This window comes from Clytia hemisphaerica, unplaced genomic scaffold (assembly GCF_902728285.1).
Source record: "Clytia hemisphaerica strain Z4C2 unplaced genomic scaffold, Clytia hemisphaerica genome assembly, whole genome shotgun sequence".
Classification (NCBI taxonomy): domain Eukaryota; kingdom Metazoa; phylum Cnidaria; class Hydrozoa; order Leptothecata; family Clytiidae; genus Clytia; species Clytia hemisphaerica.
The window spans coordinates 2983690-3011679 of record NW_027103917.1 but is presented as its reverse complement, the minus strand read 5'-3'; the positions used below and the strand labels follow the sequence as shown (position 1 = coordinate 3011679).

At 35.8% G+C, this 27990-nt stretch overlaps 2 protein-coding genes across 2 annotated transcripts in view; both read left to right on the top strand.

The window, feature by feature from the left end:
- The window catches only part of LOC136809494 (prolyl 3-hydroxylase OGFOD1-like), a 629446-nt gene that overhangs the window by 586901 nt on the left and 14555 nt on the right, over window positions 1-27990 (top strand). The gene's annotated exons all lie outside the window — the stretch shown is intronic.
- Window positions 5-27962, top strand: LOC136809487 (nuclear pore complex protein Nup155-like). Its single transcript, XM_067066023.1, has 36 exons — window positions 5-163; window positions 576-713; window positions 902-998; window positions 1304-1374; window positions 1810-1902; window positions 2069-2226; window positions 3048-3153; window positions 3539-3612; window positions 4199-4290; window positions 4739-4836; window positions 5102-5254; window positions 5428-5528; window positions 5682-5849; window positions 7402-7512; window positions 7820-7882; window positions 9175-9365; window positions 9633-9782; window positions 10189-10246; window positions 10946-11090; window positions 11766-11905; window positions 12864-12926; window positions 13780-13911; window positions 14404-14481; window positions 15663-15723; window positions 16194-16329; window positions 16674-16821; window positions 18224-18328; window positions 19194-19244; window positions 19869-19975; window positions 20852-20978; window positions 21606-21719; window positions 22409-22529; window positions 22952-23062; window positions 25204-25340; window positions 26020-26120; window positions 27358-27962. The coding sequence occupies exons 1-36, from the start codon at window positions 22-24 to the stop codon at window positions 27497-27499; spliced, it is 4083 nt and encodes a 1360-aa protein (XP_066922124.1). The 5' UTR covers window positions 5-21; the 3' UTR covers window positions 27500-27962.

Below are 27990 nucleotides of genomic sequence, written 5' to 3'. Positions count from 1 at the left end.
TTCTAGAATAATACATGAACAATGATACTATTAAAAGACAAAAGAAGTCTCAACAGTGCTGCCTCTGTAGCAGAAAGTCTGGATAGTGCTATAAAAGAATTGGAAAAACATTTCATATCAGATACAAAATTCCCAACTTTAGAAGAACAGCTCAAGATTGGCAGTAAGGAATAATTTTGCTACTGTTTTTCTTTTTTCATGGGTTTTTTTTATTAAGCCTCATCCTTTCCAAATTCTCAAATTTATTTATTTCTTACTAAAGAAGACTGAGTGTTATGTAATTTGATACTAGGTTTTTAACCCATTAAAAAAGCCATCATTGTAACTTAAATTTTCAACTATTTTTTTATTTAAAATGAGTGTACACACCCTAAGTTTGAAATTTGGCTTTTTAATTTTATTCCAGCCAGATAAAAAGCAGGGCAACATCGATTGCAGCGCTCCTAGATCTGATCTAGACCTACCGTTGCAAGACTTGTAATAAACACGGTTGCCTAGTTGAGGTTGGATTGAGGCTAGTCTCAACAGTAAGAATGTCTATTCTGGACCATGTTTAAATTCATCTTAATTTTTAGGTTATCCAAATTTCAGTGGAGTTAATGATTTCGATTACCAACCTCTCGCGTCAGCAGATGGAATTTCCGGAGGTGATAAGCAAGTGACATCAACGAAACGTGTTCCACTTCCCGATGAGCTCTTAGAGCAATTTGCACGTATCTTTTCATGTTATGGATTTCTGAGAATTTTTATTGTTTTTGTTTTTGTCAAAAATTCTTACTATCAAAGTTGCATTAGTTTTGAAACTCATCCATTCAATCTTTTTAGTTTAGAAGCCTTTTATTTTTCACTGGATACCAATTTTTCAATTGATTACATCACCTTTAACTACAACATCTAACAGATATGCAATGTAATTGTGTCATGGGACTTTTCCCAGAAATAAGTCGAGCATGGTTGGCTATTGACAGTGATATTTATTTCTGGGTCTATGAAGATGGGTTGGTATATTTATTATCAACTAGTTTCTTTTTATTTTTTCAGTAATTCAATTAATTGGTCTTTCCAAATTATTACTTATTTAATGATTTGCCATAATATAATTATTTACAAAATCAATGAAAAAACTTGAATCTCAGACAGTAATGATATTAATGCTCTTCGTGCAAGAGCGATCAAAGCAAAAGATAACTGGATTGAAAGTTACAAACAAACAAAGTTATTCAGATTTGTTACTAGTTTAAGACTTGCCAATATGTACTCTCTTTTTTTTTACTTTTTAAAAACACCTATTTTTTCGGTTTAGATCTGACATTGCCTACTATGATGGGATAAAAGAAGTCATTTTGGCTGCAGGGCTAGTTACCCCCAAACCAGGTCAGCTTACAATATTACGTAGATGCTTCAATTTTCTCTTGCGTATACGTCTGTCTTTCTTTTCTAATTTATTTTAAATCTTTTTGGGTTAATACTCTTGAATGCATGTTTATGCTCTAAATGCAGGCATACAAACAGATTCATTCTAAAAAACTATAAATCAGTCCCTCCGGACAAATAGCTTTTATTTGCACCTTTTCAACTTTTTAATCGTGTGTACATTATGTAATCACTATCCTATTATGTTTTATATTTTAGCGCTTTATTTAGATATTCCCTTTGGACTAGGTATTTCGATTTCTACAAGTAGAATTTGTTCGTAGAAAAATTTTTATCCACATCTGATGATCGCCTTGTGCTTGAAACACAGTGTAATGTTTGTTTTTAATATTTGAAGAGGAATATATGAAATGGATGTTTATGCTCTGATTTTAGGGATATTTCAAGAACACATTAAACATATTTTATGCGTAACAACCCCAGTCAACATTTATCTGCTTGGGCTGAACTTATCTGAGCGTCAGCAATGTGAGTCTTCATTCTATTAGTTTGTTTTTAAATCTGAAAATGTTGCTCCAATTAGGGAGATAAAGTTTATTTGCTCAATTAATTATTCTTTTGAATACTCAGAGTTTAAAAATGTTTAAAGATTTTACATGGATGAACTTTATAAATGGGTGCGTCACTTTTACAGCTCTATCAGGGGACATGTTTGGAACACTGCAACTGCACCCTGAGCCACTCTTTGTGATACCAACAGATAATGTCTATTTAACTTCAATATGCGGTACTGCCAATGGTCGCATATTTCTTGGTGGCAAAGACGGATGTTTGTATGAAGTGGTTTATCAGGTAATATATGAATCAAGATTGATGCTGGGTATTTTCCAACAATGATTTTCTCTCTTAAGCTTTTTTCACATGTACGTAAAACTTTACTTAAGACCTTGGAAGAGTGAGGAATTTCCCTAAGCTTACGTAGTGTTTTAAGGCCTTATGTAGAGTTTGCTTACGTTCAAAAAGTTTTGAACTATACTTTAAAGGCTTTCTCATAGAATCACTGAAGATTGATGTGGCGGGTCTTGAAACTTTGAGTTTGAAATAAGAATCTAGTCAACTCTCATTATAACACTCTTAAAATATAAAGGCAATTTTTGAAAAGGAGACTGTAAAAATCATGTATTGTATTATGACTTCTATTTAATACAGCAATCCAATGAGTACTATTTTCTAAAGAGAGTTACACCTGTAATTAAGACTTTGTTACAGCACCCCGAAAAAGAATGCTTTACTTAAAATCTTAAAAGTTAAAGAGCACAGTAGCTTATTTAAAGAAATATTGTATTCATGATATTCATGACGTAATGTTTTCTACGGAAATACCCCAGTTTTAGCCAGTAGTTGCAAATTTAAACTAGACAAAAGTTGTTTAAAATTTGCTATTACTGGTAAAAATCGGGGTCTTCCCGTAGAAAACATTACGTCATGAATATCATGAATAGCAATGTTGAGAGAGGGAATATAGCTGGATGTTTAAAAAAATTATGAATGAATGAATGAGCGCATGAGCGTATGAATGAATGAATGTATGAGCGTATGAACGAATGAGCGTATGAGCGTATGAATGAATGAGCGTATGAGCGTATGAACGAATGAATGATAACATTTTTCAGGTTCAGAAAGTTTGGTTTGGAAAACAATGTTACAAGATCAACCATTCCAGCAGCAAAATGTCATTTCTTGTCCCAAATTTCGTCACAAATGCCATATATAAAGAAGGTATTTCTTTTCACAATTGAACTATTTTATTGCATCTTTTCAATAACAACAAAATGAAAGTGTCAAAATTTCTAATTTCTGCCGTGGTATAATAGCTGTGGTATATCAGGAAATATTCACTGGCTGTTTAATGCCTACGGGTATATAATAAGAAACTTTATAATAGTTCTTTATTGTTATAATGATAATCTACAACTTTTTTTGTTCAAACTAGTATGAAGGTGTAGGTGTACAACTCAAGCACACAAACTTTTATTAACCACTCTACCACACTTCCAAATTTCTGAAAACTGTTTTAAAAGATAAGACAATTCATGGATTAGTTATATAAATATTTGTTAATAAACTGAAATACTATTTTAGAATTTCTTTGCTTATCCTTTAGATGCAATATCTCAATTGGCTGTGGACAATTCTCGTGGAATTTTATATTACAGAACTGAAGAAGGCAATATAAAAGTAATTATTTTTTTTTCACCACTTCAAAATATGATTTTGAGAAACTTTATTATTGAGAGAAAATAATATTGCTCTTGATATTCCTAACTAATCATAGTGTCAGCCCCCTGCTAGTTAGCCCTCCAAAAACCCCAAAAAGGTGGGGGCTAAAAATGTTTCAAATATTTGTCTAATATACTTGGGGAGCTTAAATCTCATCATTTAACATGGGGGCTGAATACTTCATCTTAACGGTTGCTTCAATTACTCAAATTAAAGCTCATTTTTATAGAAAGTGAGCAAAATATTTTACCTTAACCTTCAAACTGCAACACAATTTATATTGAATTACCCTTTTTTCGTGGAACAAACCTTTAAAAGTGTTGGGGGGGGGCGACTCAAGGGGACCTAATTTTTGCCTGGGACCTAAAAACCCAGACTGATGCTATGTTAACTGATGTAAATTATATAGAGTAGAGAGATCCATCAATCTAGATAATCTAGATAAGGTACGTAAGGTCTTACAAAATTTCAAGTTTGGTCCACTGTATTAGTGCTTGTTTACTGAATTATTTTGTAATTATTATTTGTTTGACCTTTTCCTAAGGTATGTTACCTGGGTGAGCAAATGGATACATTTAGGTTTGTTGCTTCAGCAAACTCTTCTTCTCTGGCTGCTGAATCTGCTTATGTTACGAGGTGAGTTTATTTGTCTGCTTTTCCTTTGAAACAATGTTTGATGTTTGTCTGCCTCTAAAGCTATTAGTCCGGGAGCCAAACCTGAAAAATGGTAGAGTTTTGACACTTAATAAGACTGGGGACCCACCAAAACAACTTTTAATGAGGCATAAACTTTGTGTTATGATAAAATTTGATGCAATACACCAAAAAAAAATTTGTCAACTGTATTTAGTATCATTTTCAACGCTTTAGTAAAAGGGGTTACGCACGATACGAAAATCTCTTATGTTTGATGTTTGTCTGCCTCTAAAGCTATATGTCTGGGTCATTTTCAAAAATTCAAGAATTGGGCTTTGAAAGATCAATTTTACTTCTGGAAAGAAATGTTTCCTTCAAACACTGTTTTGGGAGAAAGTGTTTGGCAATGTTTTGAGTAAAAACAATATAATTTTTTGTAACCAACTAGAACAGTGGACAAGAAGAATTTTGAAAAGATTGTACACATCGCGCCAGTATCGAAAAACGATGCTTCATATACTCATCTAGTGGGCATTACACAGACAGGTATCAAGTTTGACTTCTGTTAGAAAACTTCTTTTGTTTACTGTTTTTACAAAGGTTGCCACAACTTCTCCAACTCTTTACTATTTAAAATCCATCCTTCCAGATTCTTGAAGATTTCATGAGTTGTTCTATTTTGTTTTAAGAGAGCTAAGGAGGAGGGCCATTGTATGTTTCCAACCCTGGTCTTCTCAGACCTAGATCAAAGGATGCTGACCTAACAGGAATATCTAACAGCATCCTTTATAACTGACTTTCTTTTGCACAGGAGTCAGATTATATTTCACGACAACATCCTTCAATAATCCATATGGTGAACCATATCTCATTAAACTGATACACATCCGAATGCCACCTGGCTACGCACCTTCACTATCCTCACAGAAACCTGGAAACATACATGCTGCTTTTTACAGAAAAGGTAGACAGCAGATTTTAACTGCTTTAATGTTTTGTCTTGTTACTTCATATAAACGTCTATAATTATATTTTGACAACTATTAACTTACATCAACAATATACAAATAAAATGCAACTATAATTGAAATTATACAAACAGAAGACCTCAAAAACAGTGATGTCTCTTCTTTTCAGGTCTTTGTTTAGCAATAGGAAGCTTATCAACTGATATGGACAAATTCTGGTGTTTCAGTCCAGACGCTTTCCCTTTCAAAATGAATCTGAAAGAAAGTCAGGTATTATTAAGTGCTCTAATTCTCTAATTCTGTGGAAACTTGCTCTGCAATTTTAAATAGAATTTATTCAATCAATTTTCTTTTCAAACTTTTGGGTGTTCAGTGTCAAGAAAATCAATGAAAGTAAAAGATATTTTGTTTTTCCTTTAACAGTCAACATTCAACATAGATGGACATACATGGTCTCTCGGCGAAATACCTGATTTTGGAGAATACACAAATACACCGGGTCATCTCTTCAAAGAAACGTTCCAAGACCCACCAGCCATTGTCACAGAACATGTTCATCCACCCAGACGATTCATTTTGTTAAGTGCACAGGTATGTAGGCAAAGTGCTGTTATTTAATATTTATTAAGCTTTATTTAAAAGGAAGTTGAGTGAGACATTTGACGTCAAATTTTTTTCTGGCTGGTTGTGCTCGTCGAAATGCATCAAAATGGCGAAAACTAAAGAAATACCAAAAAAAATCGAAATTCAACAAAATAATGGATTCTGCACCACTGAAAACTGCTTCATGAACGAGATTGTGAAGGACAATGATGTGCTACAATGTAGAAGATGCGAAAGGTTTGTCCATTATGCATGCACGGAGCTACCTGCCTATCAGATACAGCTGTGTCTCCAATACAAAAGCCGGCGCTTCGAATGTGCCAAATGTGTTACAGTCACGCCAATTCTTCTGGAAAAGATCAAAACAAGTACAGAAAGAGTGCGTAAGGACAAGGCAACAAATACTGATAAGGTTAATAATGGAGAGCAACAAGGAGATAAATCTACAAACGCTCGATTGGACAGGCTGGAGAAGAAAATCGAGAAACTTTTAGATAAGGAAGATGTCGCTAAAGATAAAAAACAAAGGACATACGCAGAAACTACCAAAGAAGAACTGAAGAAGCAAGAGGTAACTATGAAACAACAGACATATGCTAGCATTACAGAGTTAAAGAAACAAGAGGTAACGATCAAGAACTTCATCAAAGAAGAGAAAGAAGAAGTACGATGGCTGAACCTGACAAAGTGCAATATCATTGTTCACAACATTGATGAACTCAAACATGAAACCCTTGAAGAACAGCGAACAAGTGATAAATATTACGTCGAAGAATTTGTGAGCAACCAAATGGGACTAAAGGTAAACATCGTCAGCGCAGAAAGAATAGGAGCTCGAAAGGACGAGATGTTCAGGACGAAACGTTGGCGACCCTTAAAAGTTGTGTTAAGGAATGAAGAAGAGAAACGTCAGATTCTAGCATCAGTCCACAAGCTAAAGAAAATTGTAACTGATTTACGAGTAACCGATGATTTTTCTAAAAAAGAACGCGAAACCATCAAAGAATGGCATAGGAACGCAAAAGAGAAGACAAAGTTACAAAAGGATGGCAGTCAAATAAAGGTTAGAGGAAGTCCTCGGACTAGACTCTATTTCAAGAAGATCTGCTGTGACTTACGCGTTACTGAAAATGAAATATTGTAAAGACGACTGATTTAGAGGCCAACTGTGCGCCTACAAAATGTTAAATATGATTATTTCATAGAGGTCGATAGACCTGCGAAATATATTACTATAAATTAAATTAAAAAATTAAATTAAAAAAAATTAAATTAATTAAGTTACGCGAGGAGAGTTTCATTACGCAAAAGTATCATTTGTGCAATAAACTTTGTTCTTTGATATCAACAAGCAACATTTAATACTGGGTGTGCCAAAAAAGTATACTAGTATTCCAAGAGATATTGTGTGCTTCAGAATAAGAATTATTTTAGTAGTTAAGAGTTGATTTAGTAGAAGTCTTTTAAAATTTGTTAGAGGAAAGGCAAACTTTTTGTACGCATAGTATAATTTCCGTTTCGGTGTGTTTTATTTACTTAGGGAAGCCACATCATTACGACATTACGACCTGTTGAACAATTACAATCAGCTCTTTCATCTGGCTATGGTGCTGATTCCGACCTGATTGCTGCTTATTTCCAACAATATGGAGTGAGAAAAACAAACAAGTCTTTTTCTTAAGTTCTTTGTCCAATACATACAAAACCAATACATCCTTATTTCAAAAAATCGAATCGGGTAAACACGGTAAAATTGTCGAAATAACCAAATGTCTGGCTAAATAACCCTGGGTAGTTCCATTCTTCGAACTTCTAGATCATAACATAACCTAAAGTTCCTTTGTCAGTATCATGCCCATTGTATGAAAGTCTCATTTTAAGTTGCTCTTTTTCAAACCTAAAGCAATGAAAACAGCATCCTTCAAATATAATGACCGTTGATCACATTTTATTTTCAGACCACACAAGCTTGTGCGACTTGTCTTGTCCTCATTTGCCAAAGCCGAGAATCTGAAAAAGAGGTAATTAATTTCAGATTTTGAGTTCTGGATAGTTTTGTCTCATGTAGTAGTTTCATCTAGAGATGGAGAGAATCACTATGATATACACCGTTTGTGAAATTATGCCGCCAAATCGTCCCATAGCAATGCCTTTATTAGGGTGTATGATGAAATGACTTTTTTTCAGAATTGCACTTTGGACAAATTTTTCTGGTAATTTAATCTATTCTAAGACTTTCTGTGAAAAAATTAATTCAAAATCTTCAAAATTGACCGTTTGCCCCAGGGTTTTGTAAAATCGATATTTTCGAAAATTTGCGAAAAACAGGGTTTTTGCCTGAAAAAAAATCCTAAAACCAGCTGTGTTCTTGCTACAGCCCTGAAATTGGGCCTAAAATGTTCCTTGGAAAAAAGTAGGATTAGATTGTAACAATGATATAGCTCTATCATATATAAAAATTACAAAAAATGTAGGTTTTTAGGCCAAAAATGACCAAAAACGCGAAAAAATGGGGTTTTGCCTGAGAAAAAATACTAAAACCTGCTGTGTTGGTACTACAGCCCTCAAATTGGGCCCATAATGTTCCTTGGGAAAAAGTAGGATTAGAATATAACAATAATATAGCTCTATCATATATAAAAATTACAAAATAATAGGTTTTTAGGCCAAAAATGACTGAGAACGCAAAAAAATGGGGTTTTGCCTGAGAAAAAACCCTTAAACCTGCTGTGTTGGTACTACAGCCCTCAAATTGGGCCCATAATGTTCCTTGGGAAAAAGTAGGATTAGAATATAACAATATACCGTTTTCGGTCATTTTTGGCCTAAAAACCTACTTTTAATAATGATAGAGCTATATCATTGTTACATTCTAATCCTACTTTTTTCCAAGGAACATTTTAGGCCCAATTTCAGGGCTGCAGCACCAACACAGCTTGTTTTAGGATTTTTTTTCAGGCAAAAACCCTGCTTTTTGCAAATTTTCGAAAATATCGATTTTACAAAACCCTGGGGCAAACGGTCAATTTTGAAAATTTTGAATTAATTTTTTCGAAGAAAGTCTTCAAATAGATTAAATTACCAGAAAAAGTTGTCCAAATTACAATTCCAGAAAAAAAGTCAATTTTTGCCATTTCATCATACACCCTACCTTTATTGCACGTTTTGTTTTATTTGTCATACAGTCTTGTCCTTATTTTCGATTTTGATAATTCAGCCGTTTAGTAAGATCTTTGCAGTTAGACTTCTATTCCATTATACATTACTGTTGATAATAGCTCTGTTCTATCATTCTTTACTTATTTTAATTTAGCTGGCAGATTTGGCAACAGAAGCCTTCTTCCGTTTTGGTGACGAACAAGCAGTTCAGGAGATGCAATCAATGTCCACCACACACTATCCAATGCAACAACCAACCATGCAAAACAACTCGTACATCGTCCGTAGTCCAACACAAGGCGGCAGTAGCCAAGGAAGCTTCTTAGGAACGCCAATCGCACAAGGGTGAGATATCAATTGAAGAACAAGAACTTCATGTTGACAAATTGATTTATTAACCTTGAGCTCTAAAGCTCTCTTATGATTGCAGATTAAAAACATTATTTTAGACTTTGGCAATGGGGATAAAACTACCAAGTATACCTGTGAATCACCCTAAGATTCGGATCTTGATTTCTTCGAAGCTTCTGATGTTATAATCACAACACTGGCAATTATTTTGTGTAGACTTTATGTCTGGAGAACCTTAAACGAAACATTCTCTTTCTCCAGACTGCATCAAACCATCCAAACGCCTCAACCACCAAATATGAACTCAACATTGGTCAACCAAACAACGACACAACACAAACTCAATGACGGTCAATCAACATTCTCTGGCAAACACAATGGAATCTATCTCTACTTCACCAGAATCATGAGGTAACCTGTTGTTAATAATTTCTATGAAACGTATTGTTTGACTGGTTGGATACACTCGCTCGATCAATATCAAATTTATGTTCACGTTGGAGGAACGTGGCAAAATATTCTTCGTAAACCCTTACTTTTAATTTACCGACTCTCTTTGGTCTTATAATAATTTTTAGACTTTTTTGCCTAAAAGTTACTATAAAGCAGGGTGTCGCTAATTTGTTTGTCGCAAAAATAGATCTAGACATATGAAATTAAGAGGTCTAAGTAAAGACCTCTTGTGTATCAGACAGATTGTTATCGTAAAATGACTCTCCATTGAGTTTCAAAATGAGAATAGCACTTACGCACCTCAATTTAAAAGCAACATCATGTCTCTTGACCATATTTATTTATATTTCCGCTTTTCTTATAGGCCGATTTGGAATTACCCACTGGTTTTTGAGACAATCGATTGCAACGGAAAACATCAAGTGAGATTGATTTGAATTTTCCCTGTTTTATCTTCTATATTCTCCTCTTTCAGCAGGTTCGTCTTGCAAATCCTACCATCGTATGCGTAATTTGTCGTTCTTTTAAACCACAGTAGTAGTTAATTCCCGTGGTAAACAAAGAGGAATCAATCAGAATCAATCTCGGTCAGGGTCGTGGACGGTGAAGTTTGTCGTTCTTTTTGTCTCTTTTTAGTAATGCAGGATTTGTTACATAGACCCCTCTTTGTTCAAAAATGCAATCTAATATTTTAGTCTATTCATTCTCATCAATCCAATATTCTTAAGCTCTTCATTGACAAAAGGCAAACTAAATCGACTTAAGATATGTTAGCTCTGGGTCAGACGGCCCACTTGGCCTTACCTATTCTAGTTATGAATTAAAGTGGGCAGAAAATTGGCTGTCGAAATTCAATGCATTGCCTTTTGACTTCTTGCTTTGTCAAGCAAAGATTTTTTCTGCTAACATTCTACCCACTTTTGCCTACTGTAAAATTCGAATAAATAGGCCAGAAAGTTAGCCACTTAACTAGAGCTAAACATTGCACAAATGCTAAAGCTAAAAGTAAAGTAACAAATAAGTACAATGATAAAGATACACCCTCTACAGTAACAAATAAGTATAAACTTTGTTTTGAAAAAATACAGATTGATTGCATCATTATTTTCTCTCTCCTTCAGCTGATGAGTCGGATCAGTGCGACCGATTTATCTTGGTTCATCGTCCGATTGCAATCTCTGAAGAACTTCTTGACAAGATATTCGGATACAACACTCTCACAATCACCTGTACATAGAACTTATCATACGCTCACACCAAAACACGGTATGTACAGGATCGATCTAGAGGGGTGATTGAGGAATGCATACTACATAGAAAACAAGCATAATTCATGATATGCATTACTGCAATAACTTCGATATCATACTCCCATAGACCAAACAGCTGATTGGTTGTAAGTGACGTAAAATCAGTCAATACGTCACTTACAACCAATCAGCTGTTGGGTCCGTGGAAGACATTGCAATGAATAATGTCTTTCCAATCATTATATTTGCTCATGAAGGCTAATAACCGTGTAGAATGCACATATCGTCCCTGGAATTGATTTCGTCAAAACAAAACTAATATGATGCCTAGTATTAGTATACGTGGCCTTCGGGATTTCTTAAAACCACCCTCGCATTCGATCCCTCGGGCTTTGTTTCCATGTTGATGGGTTGGGCTCAGAATTGTGGAAATGTCATATTTTGGAGGCGAGTTTCAGTTCTGTAGATAAAAGTTCAGGACTTATTTATTAATTCTTTTGAGGTTTCTCGACGTTTCTCGATCCGTCGTTTTTCTTGTTTCCGCGATTCGATCTTTTGATTTCTTGGGCTTTGATCGATAAGCTCTCTAAGAATATGGAAATTAAGTTATATTGAAATACCATATTTTGGAGACGAACCAAGTTATTTAGATAAAAATTACGTTCTTCTTTGGCGATATCATATTTATCAGGGTCAAACAACAGTCATTTGACGGAGAAAAGCAGCCTGATGGCGTTCTTACATTTGGTGTCCATGTCAATCGAAGGATTGGAACTGTGGAGACTGATCTGTGAACATCAGTTTCATGTCGTCATCCATAATGCCAACCAGGTGAGTGGACCCATAGATTTATAAAGCCCGAAGGACTAGATATCGGGCTTTATGCCTGAAATAAGTGAATATCGGAAAAAATATTGTTGCTATTGTTTTCAAAAACCCGCGAAGCTTCTGATTGGTCAATCGCTGAAATTCTATTGTAATGTCACGTGACTTAGACCTAACCACGGCACACTTTTCAGCAAAAGCTTTACATCTAGCCCTTCGGGTTTTATAAATCTATCAGTGGACCTCTGACCTTTATATATAACCTGGAGGAAATTTCTCAATACCGGCCAAGCAAAATATTTGATCGGATTTTTTGTAAGTGCTACCCTCATTGTAGCACTATTCAATAGCAGTCTAAACGCATCTACTTTTCCCAAATACTTTTGATGATGTTGCGCAGTTTTACGTTAATTTCTAACACTGCGATGGCTTTAGCGGGCACTGACCTTATATACCCTGGACCAAGCTATATCCGCCATCTTTGATCGAAGGTTTTTTTGAAGGGGTACCCGCAAAAAAGCCATTGCAGTGTTAAAAATTAACGTGTAATGGTGCTACATCGTCAGAAGTATTCGAGGGAAAGTACATCTAGCGCTCTCGATTTCACCGCTATTGAGTAGTGCCGCCATTAGGGTACCACTTTCAAAAAAACTCCGACCAAAGATGGCGGATAAATTTGTCCAGGGATATAAAAAGGTCAGTGGAGTGAACAGGAACCGCTCTTCATTCACTCATAAAAGTTAGTTTACAGAAAATCAAAAAGAAGCCCTTTCCTTTGACTTTCTTTGAACTTGTCTAGAGAATTGTTTATAATGAGTTGGGTGTTTTCACCCCATTCTACCTAATTCATAAGTTGTTTACATATTTCACTAGTACTCAAGTTCATTTTCGGACGCAAGAAAACACACCTAGGTCTGCCTAGCTTAACTTTTCTTTTAAAAGTGTAATGTATTGTTTTTTTCAGGAAATCCAAGAACAAATTCGACAGATTGCTTTCAAAGATTTATTTTCACCCAATGGACAACAGGTTAACTCTCGAATCATTTTTTTTAAATCCTCCATGGCCTAAGAATGAAATGCTCAATAAAGTAAATGTCCTTTCTCAGGGTAGGACATCCTCCTAAAAATTGAAGATCGGTGGATCTGGAATTGTCATTAAGAAAGGGCGGGATAGCGAGGCGGGGTCGATATATTGCAGCTCTTTTAAAGTCATAATAAATTGAAATTGCCTATTAATTTATTCATGCAATGAAAAAACTTCTTTGACCAGCCATCCAATGGATGTAGTATAGTATGTAAGGATCATTTTTCTTGGATAGCACAAAGACCTGGCACGATGATCATTTTAAAGACTTGGGGATCATTTACGAATTATGTTAAAATTACTTCCAAACCTTAAAGAGCTACTTAGACTCCTAAATATCCCATTATATTATTGGAAATCGATGCAACCTTATCATTATATTTCTGACACTTAAGGTCGATATATTGCAGCTCTTTTAAAGTCATAATAAATTGAAATTGCATATTAATTTATTCATGCAATGAAAAAAATCTCTTTGACCAGCCATCCAATGGATGTAGTATAGTATGTAAGGATCATTTTTCTTGGATAGCACAAAGACCTGGCACGATGATCATTTTAAAGACTTGGGGATCATTTAAGAATTATGTTAAAATTACTTCCAAACCTTAAAGATCTACTTAGACTCCTCTAAAAATCCCATTATATTATTGCAAATCGATGCAACCTTATCATTATATTTCTGACACTTAAGCAATATACTCTCAATATATTCCCTGACGATATACTGTGTAGTGTATGGTAGCCCTAAAGAGTCGGAGAAAGATCTCACATTTTACTGTCTCCTTGTTTCCAGCTTTCAACGCAACTGGTGAATTGCGTTATGGCCACATGCATGTCGGACAACACTGCGGTGGAGACAACCAGTGACTATTTGAGGAACGCATGCCCTTCACTCTTCTCCGCAGATGATGCTATTTGTGCTAAGGTATGTTTGATCTACCTACATGTATACACTAACTTAGGGGACTAATTTTCGCGGTAGCTAACTTTCGCGGAACTAATTTTTGCGTTTTTGGGTGTCTACCGCGAAAATTAGTTACCGCGAAAATTAGTTCCCTTAAGGTACCACAAAGCCGTGTGACATTTTCCTATCATTTTCTTTTGCAATAAACGCTATTTTTACAGTTATTAAATTTTACACACATAACGGTTCGTATAAATCAACAGGTATCACAGTGATGTAGTTTCCAATCCTCTGAAAGTTCCATTTACTGTTCTCTTCGACTGACGCTGCCATCGAGGCAAAGATTTCAACTCTCAAAATTAGTGTTCTAAGCAAAAAAAGAATTTTTCTTTCTCTTTCGAATCTAGGATTTTTAGATTTGTCAGACTCCATTTTTGAGATTCGACCTTTTGCCTCAACTAGCAGGCATTGGGCTTTTAGTACTTTTTAATACCAATACAATAATATTTTCAGGCGAACAAAATTGTGCAGAACTCGTCTTCGATTCAAAGCACAGTGGAAAGAAATCGAAACTTCTTCGAAGCCATCAAGGTATACTTTGTTTATTTCCGTAAATTTCAGTATTCCAGAGATAAGGAGACAACTACAACGCTGTCTACAATCGGCGCCGAAATATTTGGAACAAAAGGAGAATTACCTCCAAACTTTCATACCGCAAGTGATTTTTAAGTGCTTTGAAGTACAGTTCGGAAGTAGAGTTTTAACTCTGAGTTTTAACATTAGACTTAATACTCAAAAAGCTCAAAAATGTTCCAATAAGGCTGAGAATATATAGCCTGGAAGCCCTCCCAAATCGAAAAATCCAATGAAGCAAAGTGGAAGTACTGAAACTGCAATTCTCGCCCGACCTTTCTAAAAATTAAAAAAAAAACGTTAAAATACCCAAAACTACCAATATATTTCGGCGCTGATTGTAGATAGAGTCGATATTTTACCTGGATAACCAAGTAATCTTGGACTTTTGGACTGTCTTTCGATTGTTTTCACGGGGTCCACGACTGCCTGACTCAGCTGTCTATGAACTGAACGGGAATTAGGAAATTCGAACCTCGAACCTCGTGTTTGTAATCGGCGACGTCTTTGACCACTTTGTCGTTGGGCCATTCCATTTTATACCCATACAGGGGGTGGACGAACATTTCCAGGGGGTAAAGGACTGATTTTTGTTTTCGTCTACCCGTACTTTTAGGGTGTGTAAAGAATTTTTTGGAAGGATTAATTTGCAAATTTTGCAATCGTCCAGGGGGTATCCACATATTTCTAAGAATCAATCTTTTTCCTTGAAAATGTTAGTCCACCCCCTGTATGGAAATGTAATGGAACAGCCCATAGCTCCTTATAATTATGCTTATTTTAAATAAGAGGAATAGGTACTTTTTTAGTACAAGATGTTAAAAAAAATGGTTTTCGTTTGCTGTTGTCATATTCGCGCAATCAGATCTAAGGGGTCACGATTTATACGAACTTCAATTCTAGTAAAATGTCAGATACAGGATTTCTTGTTGCTTTCAACAAAATGACGTTGAAACGACGCGTGACCCACATGGTTTTCATGCAAACGCCAGATTTGAAAATTGTACCGCTTACAAACAAAAAAAGGGCGATATTCAATCCGTTATTCTAAATGTGGTGCCAATTTTAAAGTTTCACTTTTTCTTGCTTAAAACGTTCGAGCTTTTAAACTTAATAATCTTCCTTATTCTCTTTTTAAGCTCTACTCCGAAGTACCACACCTGATCGACTTGCAATGGACGTGTGATCAATTCGCATCGTGTAAGCTTTGATAAATCCTTATTTTTGAGCAATCTTGTCTTCAAATTTTATTGGTTTTTAATTATTTCATGTATCATATTTTGAGACCCATCTAACTTACATTAGAGAAAATTTAGCTCCGTCGATTCTTATTCTGTATCTTTTGCAAGATTCCTAAGCATCTATTAGATAGTGCATGCACATAACTAGCTTTGTCTCGACAACGCTGTGCGTTCTTACTTGGAAAAGGAAGATCTCATTTTTCGTTAAGGATAAGGACCTGTTCTCCAGTTAGGTGAGTGACGCATATCACCTTGGGTCAATCATCTGTAGTTTTTGGTCGACAAATGTTGGATGTACGGCCACTGTTTCGAGTTCTGCCGTTTTTATTTCTAATTAATGCTTAAAAATTTGTAGGGTTTGGCTAGGTTCTCAGTAGGTTTCGGGGTGGTACTGTAGTGTTTTGATTCTCTATTCTCTGGGGTTTTCAGATTACTTCTACGAAGGGATTGTTGAAGTGTGCTTGAACATCGCCGTCAAACGTGATCCGACGGGCGTGGCGCTTCATTATTTCAAGAATGGCGAACCGCGTGACGACGTGGAAGGGATGGAGATGTTTAATTACAGGTAAGCTTTCTAAGCAAAGAAAATTAAGCGCCTTTCATCACTGCGAGGTATAATCTAAATAAACTCATCTTCAGTGAAATATCTTTGTACAAAGAGATTATTATCGTCTACAAATTCTGCAAAATTTGAAGAATATTGTCTAATTAGTTGTTTAAAATCAATATCCGTCCGAAAAAACACTTTTTTGACCACTTATCGGACGGTTTTGTTGTGCCGTGATCTTTGCAGTATATCTGCAAAACCTATGCCTTTACCTCAGTTTACCTAGGTAGGTTCCTGTCTGTCATCGGACTGTTTTTTTTTTCGTAAACAGCACGTTTATATTTAATCAAATTTTCTCTCAGAAATGAAGCCTACAGTTGTATCACGCAAACATTGGAGAATTTGTTGAACCAAATCACGAATCCCGCCACACTCTCCATACCTTCACGCCCTGGACCGCCCGTCAACAGTGAAATAAGCACACTGACTGCTGAGTCAGCACAAAACCATGTAATGATTTTCGTCTTTTCTTTTCGAAGCTGTGTATGTAACTTATTTTATTCTGGGGGTAGAAGTAGTCTGCATTTTTTTTTATGTATGGGACAGAAATATTGTAGACGATACTGTCACGATACGCATCCCTTATATCAAATCATATCAGAGGGGATGCGTGCAGCCTAGGATTGAAGGCCGTCTCTTTTTTCAAAATTTGAGACATTTTTCGGGATTAAAAATCCTTACTGTCTTCATGGTCAGTGCAATGTCAGTTTAAATCAGTGAATGGTTCAACCACAGATTTCTGTAAAGCTCGGAGGGCTAGATGTCGTGCTTTAAGCTCTTCCAAGTAAAAAAAGTGAATATCGAAAAAAATATTGCTGCTATTGTTTTCGAAAACCTGCGAAGCTTCTTATTGGTCAAGCGCTGAAATTCTATTGTAATGTCACGTGGCCTAGGTAGGATTTCCTACCTAACCACTGCACACTTTTCAGCCGAAGCACGACATCTAGCCATAGATTTATAAAGCCCGAAAGGCTAGATGGCGTACTTTTGCTGAAAAAGTGTGGCGTGGATATGTAGGAAATCCTACCTAGGTCACGTGACATTAGAATAGAATTTCAGCACCTGACCAATCAGAAGCTTTGCGGGTTTTCGAAAACAATAGCAACAATATTTTTTCCGATATTTACTTTTTTGACTGAGATTGGCTTAAAGCACGACATCTAACCCTTCGGGTTTTATAAATCTAAGGGTTCAACCATTGTTTTCGAAAACGTGCGAAACTTCTTATTGGTCAAGCGCTGAAATTTTATTGTAATGTCACGTGGCCTAGGCAGGATTTTCTTTCCTACCTAACCTCAACAAAAAGCACGACATCTAACCCTTCGGGTTTTATAAATCTAAAAGTTCAACTTTTAATGGGGATTAGAGTAAATTCAATTCAATATTTCCCTAGTCTGGAAGTCGACTTGTTTTGAATTTCGAGGTTGATAAATTTTTTTGCTCACCCTCTCTGATCACATGATCAAAAAAATGAAAGCTAAACGACTTAAGCTTAAGCTTTTATTGATCACGTGACCAAAATAAGATCGAATAGCTCTCTGCAACGCATAGGTCATAATTGTTACTTTTCACTTATTTTTGACATTTGTACGAGTTGCAATCCTACAATTCAATGCGGCTCATTTAAAGATACGTGCAAGTTGTTATATATCTTGTGTCAAATGATGCAATTAGCGTGCAAAAGAGATTAACGCAAAGGTTGATGGGATTGGAACTTGTACAAACACATCGAGAGTAATGATTGTGTCAAAAATTAAATCTAGTGCGCTATTCAACCTTATTTACTTGTGTTTAAACCAGGTGGATATCCAAATTTTCTTCCTTAAAGTTTTTTAATTTTCTCTCACCGCAGTACGACAACATTATCACTCGTTCGTTAACGTCGCGTGATGAATTATTCCACGTGGCGCTATTTGATTGGTTGATCAAGAAAGACCAAACAAACACATTATTACAGGTATGATTCTTCTAGTGACAACATAATGCTTGTTATTCGTTGACGGTGTGAATTGTTGATTTTTAAGCAAACCTTTTGATATAATGATATGTAAACCATCCTTGATGGAATTCTTTTTGAAAGTGGTACTTGCGAAGCCATCGCAGTGAAGGAAAAGTGAATCTAGCGTTCTTGATACATCGCTATTCAAAGTAGCGTTACCATTAGGATACCACTTTCAAAAAGACCATTTAACAAAAAAAGACCTCTCCTGATATGAATTTGCAACACAGGATCATTGCTTATCTTACACTCGATGTTGAAATTTAAAGGTCGGGAAGGTTATGTTATTACTGAGCTTTGCCAGACCGCGTCAAGCATTTTGCACTCGGAGGCCTAAATTCCAGTCCTTCGTTTTGGGGGTTTTGTCGGGTCCAACCAAAATACTTTTCAGGCTTACAGTCAAGGGGATTCGGTACATCAAAGGCCAACTATAATTTCTCTCCGATAGAAAATTGGCCCTCTTCTTTAGAGATTTAGCGTGTCCGGCTGCCAATCCGCCAAGGGAATATCAGATAAGTCCAACCTTCAGCTAAATAAAGGCCGGTCTCCACTTTCGCGCGATATGAGTGAAAACCTTTGACGTTTTTGTAAGGTCATTGGTCGGCTGAATGAAGCAATTCCATTGGTTGAAATTACGTTAATTTCAACCAATGGATGAAAAATGTTTAACTTCCTTCAACTTTTTTTTTCGTGCTAAACTTTTTTGACGTAATCTTTTCTTCGAAAAAAAACGAAAGAAAGAAAGAAAAAAACCGTAGCCCATTTCGCGCGAAAATGAAGACCGGCCTTAATTATTTATTCCTTCATCTCTTTCATGTTGCAGATCAAATCACCATTTTTGGAGCACTATCTCATCACACTCGCAGCACAACAGGTAAGAGGTTCAATATCGAATCGTCAATCGATCGATGTTTGTTTCACCAACAGTCTCCGCCATGCCACTAGCCAGGGAAAATTCTTCCTTATCGGGAAGTCGAAAATGATTGAATCCCACGCGAAAACTGTAACGTTTTATAGGCGATAAAGCGTTGAATTTCTAGATTTTTTACTTGTTTAATTTTGCTTCATAGACAATTTCTTTTGAAACTGGCCGAACGGAAAAGTTGAGCCTAATCAGGAAGCATTGAGTTACAGAAAAATAGGTTTTAACGAAACCTAATCAGGGAGACCTTCCCATTTCGGTAACCATTGGAAAGTTCTTCCAAACTCAGGGTAGTGCCAATATTACAACAAATCATTACAAACTAACTTAGACATTTAAGTACTGTGGATCATCACAAGCTCTTATTTGATTTGGTTGGTAGTTAACCAGTAATAGAACAATTTTGTTACTTTTTCTAAAGAACGCGTCATCTCTGTCACTTCAAATGACCAATTAGTGAAGTATCTTATAAAAACTCCAGCTCATCCCCAAATTTTGTGAGAATCAAACATGGAATGGGATTTTTGACTGAATTTTCAAAAGTAAAATCACTTTTCGCAAATTCTTTCTTAACAGCACCCTGGCAACAAGAAGACACTTGACTTGGTCTGGATGTATTATGAGAAAAACAACAACTTCATTGCTGCTGCGAAAATCCTTCTCAAACTCGCCGAAATGCAAGGGTATGCTCATGAATATTTGCAAATTTCTTGTATTTGTTTAAGACCATGTTCAGACGTTACGGTTCCGTCCCGAAACGAAACGGTTCCGAAACAAGTGTGAACGTCAAAATTCGAAACGTCAAAAAAGAAGACGTTACAAAGCAAAACAGATCGAAACGGTTTCGCTCCACTTTTTTAATCGGAACGGAACTGCTCCGAAACGTTCCGAAACCAATGTGAACACACTCGATCCGTAACGAAAACCACACTGGAGATCAGATCTTAGGTCTGGTTTAGACGGCCCACTTTTCTCCCTACCTAGTCAAAATGTGTATCAGATTGGACAGAAACTTGGTTGTCTAAAGTCAATGTATTTTTCTCTTTTGACTTCAATGCAAAGACTTCTTTAAATCGTTTTCAAGAAAAGATTTTAACTGCCAATTTTCTGCCCAATTTTTGCCTACCTACTCTAACATGACTTTTGTTTTAGTAAAGTGTCGTGCGCATTTAAAACAGGATTATTACTATTGTTTTAAAATGTTTACTTAAAAATAGTGTGTAATTAGAAAATCAAGCCAAACGTCGTGTAGCTAAAACAGTCTCTTTGGACAGCCACTCTAGGCTAGTATCAATGTCCATAATACACCTTTTCGAACGTAGTCGCACGGTCAGGCACGTGCCACTTATTTATTTAAGTATCCCCCTAAACTCCAATCCAATCCTTTTTTGACACCTTTTTCTATTGTGCGAAAAAAGGATTGGGGTGGGGACTGGATTGGGGTGGTTTTAGTGGAATAAAGCGGACGAAAAATTCCCGTGTGGCAATTGGCGGCTACAGTCGAAAAGGTGTATTTGATTATTTTTATTTCATTTTTCATTTTTTTTTCATCCCCATAGACCATCACTTACGATTCACAATCGAATGGAATATTTATCCAGGGCTGTAGTCACCACGAAGAGTTCCAGTGCAACTGCTAACTCTAACGAAGGAGAGTTCTTACAAGAGATTGAAGAGAAACTAGATGTATGCTTCCCCTTCACTTTTTGACGTGCTTTCCTTTTTGTCGTATCATTTTCCTAAACAGGATCTTTTAACGTATCCCCTACTGTTTGCTTATTATTTTAAACACAGATAGAAAAATCTTTCCCCTCCCGCGCCTCGCGAGAACACATTTTGAGAAATTCTATTATATATTCTGCTTTGTCATCATAAGCTGTGCGCCTACTTTCTATATTATAAAAAATATCTTTAAGCTATATCTATGCATGGATTTCGGCGTACTTTATTTATCGTTCGAACATCGATTCAAGATTTCTTTTCTCAGAGTCCACGGCCATCTGATCTTACTATTTAAAACTAGACGAGATTCCAAGTCAGTTTTTTGTTACCTTTATTCGTCAAAACAAGTGGTTGTCTTCTCTATGTCTATTCTGGAGCGATTAGACTATCAATAGCGAGATAAAAAGGTCTTACGGCCATACGGTCATTCCAGATAAAAGAGTTCGTTGACTGGATACCACCGGTAGGGATCATTCGTGGTTGAATATTTTTCTGGAATGGCCCTATAAAACTTATTTCCTCATCTAGCTGATAGATCTTAACCCAATACTTTGGAAGTTCGAACCTCTTTCAATTATGATTTTTTTTCAGGTAGCTCGTGTGCAATTGAAAATCTTCGAGGAACTTTCGAAGAAGAAAAGTAATTCACCTGAAATGAATGACGCAATGGTTAAACTGAACTCCAAATTGTTCGACATTTCAACTGTAAGGGAATGCTTTTCCAGAATACCACTCTTTCTAGTCTACATAATAGACAACTCCAGGCCTTTAGACCTACTCGAAGATTAGGAGTTTTATGCTCGAAACGAAGGAAGATATGACGTAGCCTAACATTCTTTCTGATTCTAAGGACAGAATTCAAGAGTCTACAAACGTTTAAGCTGAAAAAATAGATTAATGCGGTAACACTGAAATCAATTTCTTCCTTGATTTGACTACACAAAAGATTCCAAAACAACACATAAATAACGTGAAGCTGATACTTAATTCTTTCATTTTCTTTCTGAATCTTCCTTAATTTTAAGTTTTTGAAATACTCTCTCGATAATCTATCGACCTTAATGAACGGCCATGGTGTCCAGTTCGAATTTACAATGGTTAAATAACTTCAAATATTATTGCACTTCTGTTCACATTTATTTTTTACGTCATTTTACCTTGTTAAGACTGGAACGCCAACCACTTGTAGCGTTAGCGACTATTGGCATGAACCACTGAAGAGTCTTCTGAGAACTTTAAAAAATTTTCCACCCAATACGTCACTTAAACAATAGAAAAAGTGACGTATTGGGTGGAACAAAAACCGAAAAGTAGCATAATTTCGTGAAGTCATTGCAGTGATGCATATCATGAATTGGTTTTTTATCTCTCTGCGTTCTTTTCTCCTTTTCCAGTTATACGGTGAGTTTGCGGAGGAGTTTTCACTTCCCGAATGCAAGCTGGACATCATCGCTTGTGCCAATCATAATAATGAAACCCTGGTCAAACAGATCTGGAAAGAAATTCAAGATAAATGTAAGTCAACGAATAATACCAGTTGATTCAGTTTAATGATAAGAAACTTGTTGAGGAGCGTAGAGTGGTTAATCAGCGCTCTCATTAATGAGGTGTTATTTCATCTCATATTTTTTAAGTCAAATTTTTCATCTGGAATTCATGATATGCACCATTGTAATGTCTTCCACGGACCCAACAGTTGATTGGTTACAAGTGACGTACTGACTAGTTTTACGTCACTCTTACTACAAATCACCTGTTGGGTCCGTGATGTAATGTCAGAAGACATTGCTATGGTGCATATCATGAGTCTTATAAGTTCGTACAATTGCTGTGGAAATTTCTTTATACCCTGGCCTTGATTGTGTACTTCGGTTGGGTGATTTACAATCAACCAACTATTCAGCCTAAATAAAGTTTCTTCTATTTTCTTTATGTAGTGTTCACAGAAGTGCGTCATTTACCAATGGAAGAAAGGGGGAAAGTGGTTGCTATGGAAATGATCAAACATGGAAAAGAATACGCTCAAAATGAGCAATTTTTCCCTATAAGTATGATGGTTGGATAATTTTGTGTCTAGATCGCTGATCTCTAACTACTTGACTGGATCAGACTTCCCATATAATTCATGATATGCACCACTACAATGACTTCATGAAATTATGCAACGTTTCTGGTGTTTTTGTTCCACCCAATACGTCACTTTTTCTATTGTTTAAGTGACGTATTGGGTGGAAAATTTTAAAAGTTCTCAGAAGACTCTCCAGTGGTGCATATCATGTATATGAAGTGTGTCTTGTTCAAGAGCTGACTAGTACGCCATTTTGTATTCTATTATAGTAGGTAACAGCGGAATTCGAATGTTTTGAAACTTAACCTTTGAAAATCTGTCTTAAGATAGAAAACACCATGGCGGACTAATAGGCGAAACTTGACATAATTTCACGGGAAATCATAGGTAGTTAGCCTATCTAACAAACACGATATCTGTGAATATAGAATAAAAGATATATCGACAAATGGTTCGTTAATAATGGTACTTTGTAAATATCCTAAGTAATGGAGAATTTCACTGGTTTTCCATATACAAACATGCGTAATTTTGTGGAATAAGCTATGTAATTGTTGCATCATTATGGGAGCAAACGTTCGAATCTGTAGAAGGCATCCCTTGTGCTAGCGGAACGTTTGTAACGTAAATTGGCGTAAATTGAGCAACTTAACTAAACACGAAAGACCTCTTTAGACCATTCTTTCAAAGCATTTGCTTTGGGATTAAATCACAATGTTATTTTTGGACCTACCCCGGTGGGGTGGAGGTCCTATAAATTAACCCGTGTTCGTTAGTTAGTTAGTTAGTTAGTTAGTTACCAGCTTTTCTCGAGATTGGCTCATTCAATTTTTCTGATTTTTTGCACAAAGGTGCATTACTATAAACCCTCGAATGTGACGGAGCCCGATTTTCGAAAAAAAAATTTTTCCGGCCGGTAGAACCGGAAATGTCCCGAAAAAAGCGGTTTTTTGAGATTTTCTCGAGATTTTATCATTAGTTTTTTGCGATTTTTTGCACATAGATGCACATTAGTACTGCCGAAAAGGTGTCGAAAACCGTTTGCCGAAAAAAAATTTTTTCCGGTCTGTAGAACCGGAAATGTGCCGGAAATCGTCGTTTTTTTCACATTTCCGTCACATTTTTTCAACTTATTTAATTGTTTCTTTACAGAAAAATGTTCTTTATGATGATGCCCAAAACTTAGCATTGTTTGATTTCCAAAAAAATCATTCTTTGAATCCGGAACTCCTTAAAAATCGCCGGAACAGGCGAAAACCGGCGTAAAACGGTTTCCTTCATTTTTTCAACTTATACTCGACAGATTTTCATGATTTTTTGCACAATGATGTAAAATGGCAATGCCCAAAATGTGACAGAGCCCAATTTTCGAAAAAAAAATTTTTTCCGGCCGGTAGAACCGGAAATGTCCCGAAAAAAGCGGTTTTTTGAGATTTTCTCGAGATTTTATCATTAGTTTTTTGCGATTTTTTGCACATAGATGCACATTAGTACTGCCGAAAAGGTGTCGAAAACCGTTTGCCGAAAAAAATTTTTTTCCGGTCTGTAGAACCGGAAATGTGCCGGAAATCGTCGTTTTTTCACATTTCCGTCACATTTTTTCAACTTATTTAATTGTTTCTTTACAGAAAAATGTTCTTTATGATGATGCCCAAAATTTAGCATCGTTTGATTTCCAAAAAAATCATCCTTTGAATCCGGAACTCCTTAAAAATCGCCGGAACAGCCGAAAACCGGCATAAAAACGTTTTCCTTCATTTTTTCAACTTATACTCGACAGATTTTCATGATTTTTTGCACAATGATGTAAAATGGCAATGCCCAAAATGTGACAGAGCCCAATTTTCGAAAAAAAAATTTTTCCGGCCGCTAGAACCGGAAATGTCCCGAAAAAAGCGGTTTTTTGAGATTTTCTCAGTTTTAATTTTCTCTGAATGATTGATTAAAGTGTCGATATTATTTTTCTTTCACCGTTAAACATCGATGCGTTTCTTAATTGCTTTCTCCGTTCCAATAGATATATAAATCGAAATTTAAAATTATACATTACTTCCATTAAATTCTAATTATTCGTTTTATAAATAGGTAGGTCCATTAAAGTATTACTTGTTATTTCTTCAGACTTCTTAGTGAACCAAATGGAAATCAGAGCATGTGAATTGAATCTTGATCAAACGTGGGTTTTCTCCATGTTTCTGGAAATGGAAGTTCCTATCTCTTCACTGTTGATGACGTACGCAACGCTGATTGGTTTAAAGGTATCATACTCTTTCCTGATTGGTTCTTAAATGTCTAGGTGTAGTTTTGATGTTGACTATTGGTGTTATTGGTCTTTTTTACGGTGGCTTATTTAGCGATTTTCGCAGGTTTCTGTGATACTTGTCCTAAGTGGCGTAAGCTCAAAACCCAGGGATTTTTCTATGCACTTTGAGCTGGGGCCGTTTTTGTAAACTTAGATTGAGTTTCTAATATGCCTGAAAGGGAATTTTCTCAGCAAAGCTGTATATTGATGAAGCTGGGGGTTTGGTTCGTGTTCAGAGGGCGAAGCTCCCAAAAAAATTTTGAATGTGTAGATAATATTAGAGATTTTTGTTTGTAAACAACAATAAAGTTTAATTTAGCTTGAAAATACCTTTTATATTTTGGATTGAGTTTTAAAAACTCAATCAGCGAAAATCGGAAAAGGGCAGACCAGGTATATTATTTATAACAGAGTGCTTGATTTCCAATCTATGAGAAACATGAATAATCAAACCTCATTTTGTTCCTTTGCAAAATGGATATTTTAAACTGTTTAACTGGTTGATGCCAAGAAAAGATTTTCCATCTGAAATATTTTGAGCATGATTGTTTCTATAGTTTTCTTTGGAAAAACACACAAGGAAATGTCTACTGCAGTAGGTTGATGTAACCTTCCATCCATTATTCTCTTCCCAGGAAATCACATGGAAAACGCTGGGTAAACCGTTACATCTTTGGGGATCGTTCGCACTTCTTACTTCTTACCTTCTTGATAACAACAAGTTTGAATCAACAAGGTAAGCAATTGTCCATTTTAGTATTTCTTTAAGCAATAGACCTTTTCATAAATTACGTCACGAACATCACTTGCCTCGTATTCAAACAATTACCATGGTGATTATGTCTGATGTCTTTTGAGACATTAAATGATTTTTTTTATGATTAGGAAATAGTTTTAATAAAATCCGCTGGGAATTAATCACCATGGCAATAATTTCAAAACGAGGCAAGTGATGTTCTAATGAAATTTATGAAAAGGTCTATTGTTGAATAAAATTTCCTCATTTCTTCCCAAGGTGAGATGGAGTTTTTATAAGATACTTTAATAATTGAACATTTGAAGTAATAGAAATGACGCGTTCTTTAGAAAAAGTAACAAAATTATTTTATTACAGGTTAACGACTAACTGAATCAAACGAGAGCTTGTAAAAACTCCAACTTATTCCCATAGTTTCTATACAGATTGTTAGGTCAAAACACCTCTCCTGAAACGTTTCTATAAAACAAAATGGAATATACTTTTTTGAACGGGCTTTTTCGAAATTTGAACCATGGCTCTATCACTCTTTTACCAAAGTTAAACCATTAATATAAGTTTCTCTAAAAGCTTTGTAATGTATTTTTTTGTCCTGGGGGTTGTACTAAAGGGTTGGAGGATGAGGGGTATATGCAGACGGGACCCCCGAAAACCGACCCTAGTAGCCTGATTTTTGCTGAAAAAGTGACCCTTAAAGAGACTTTTTTTTAATTTTCTTCGATTTTGAAAAAAAAAATCCTAAAATCGTGAATTTTCCGACCCTTAAAGAAACTTTTTTAAACTTTCTGATTTTTCCGACCCTTAGAGAGACTTTGAAGGGTGAAAAAAAACGACCCTTACCGTCCGCACATACCCAGCACCCATTTTTGCCTAAGTACCCCCTCGCAGACCTCCACCTACACCACTCCTTCTAGATCCGGAGATATAAGCCTTTAAAGTTTGAACGAGCGATTTTCTTTAATAGACTTAGAAAAAAATGACCGTGGCACTTAAAGAGTTAATGTAGTTTTTTATACGTAGCAGTTTTGCCTAACCATCATCACACTTCTTTTCATCCCAGACTATCGATGTGTAGAATATGATATTGTACCATATTTATGCTTGTTAGATTAAGGGCTATCGTTTGCCATGCGTAGATTGTCTAAAAAGCTTTTGCCAAAATTTTTGGCTAATTTCAAAAACAATTTGTAACCCATCACACTACTTTTCATTCTAGACTATCAATGTGTAGATCATTATTTGAGACGACCACTTCATATCTGGTCGACTTAGATTCCATGGATGCCAGTGAACCCGAAGTACGGGTTTTACTCCAGAGATTTAAAAACAATCAAATGAGATTGAAACGCATGTTGTAGTACAGATTGGTTGAAAATTCATTGGAGACGAACCTTTTCATGTTGGGTGCGATTTCTATGGAGAACAACCTTTTTGCAATGGATTGTTGTTAACATGAATGGAATTGTAGTTAATGATAAAGGAGTCCATATGGGAAGGATAGCCCTTGAAATGATGTCTTGCTCGGAATGACCTCATCTACGAACAATTCTGGTTTTGACACCATATATCGCCTTAGACGAGGCGCCCTTCGACCTGCTCTCAAACTGAGCTTCAAGAAAGATAAAACACGCTTGTTGTTCAAACAAATCTATTAAAGTAAATACTACGGGAGACATTGGGAATTTAAGATGGATACTTTATGACGGTAGATTTAAGATAATAAAACTCGTTTTTTAATGTATAAAAATTTATTCCTAGTTTTTTTTTGGTAACGGAATTGTAACTTTCTTATTTAAAGTCAAGAAATAAAAATAATTTTTACATCGCTGTTTTAAATTTATCAAAAATT

Bases quoted from the DNA above. Each gene is read 5' to 3' on its own strand.
- LOC136809487 (XM_067066023.1), top strand. From the start codon at position 22: ATGATACTATTAAAAGACAAAAGAAGTCTCAACAGTGCTGCCTCTGTA. The intron at 10,247-10,945 runs GTGAGATTGATT...TCTCTCCTTCAG, and splicing joins ATTGCAACGGAAAACATCAA to CTGATGAGTCGGATCAGTGC. The intron at 16,822-18,223 runs GTAATGATTTTC...CTCTCACCGCAG, and splicing joins CTGAGTCAGCACAAAACCAT to TACGACAACATTATCACTCG.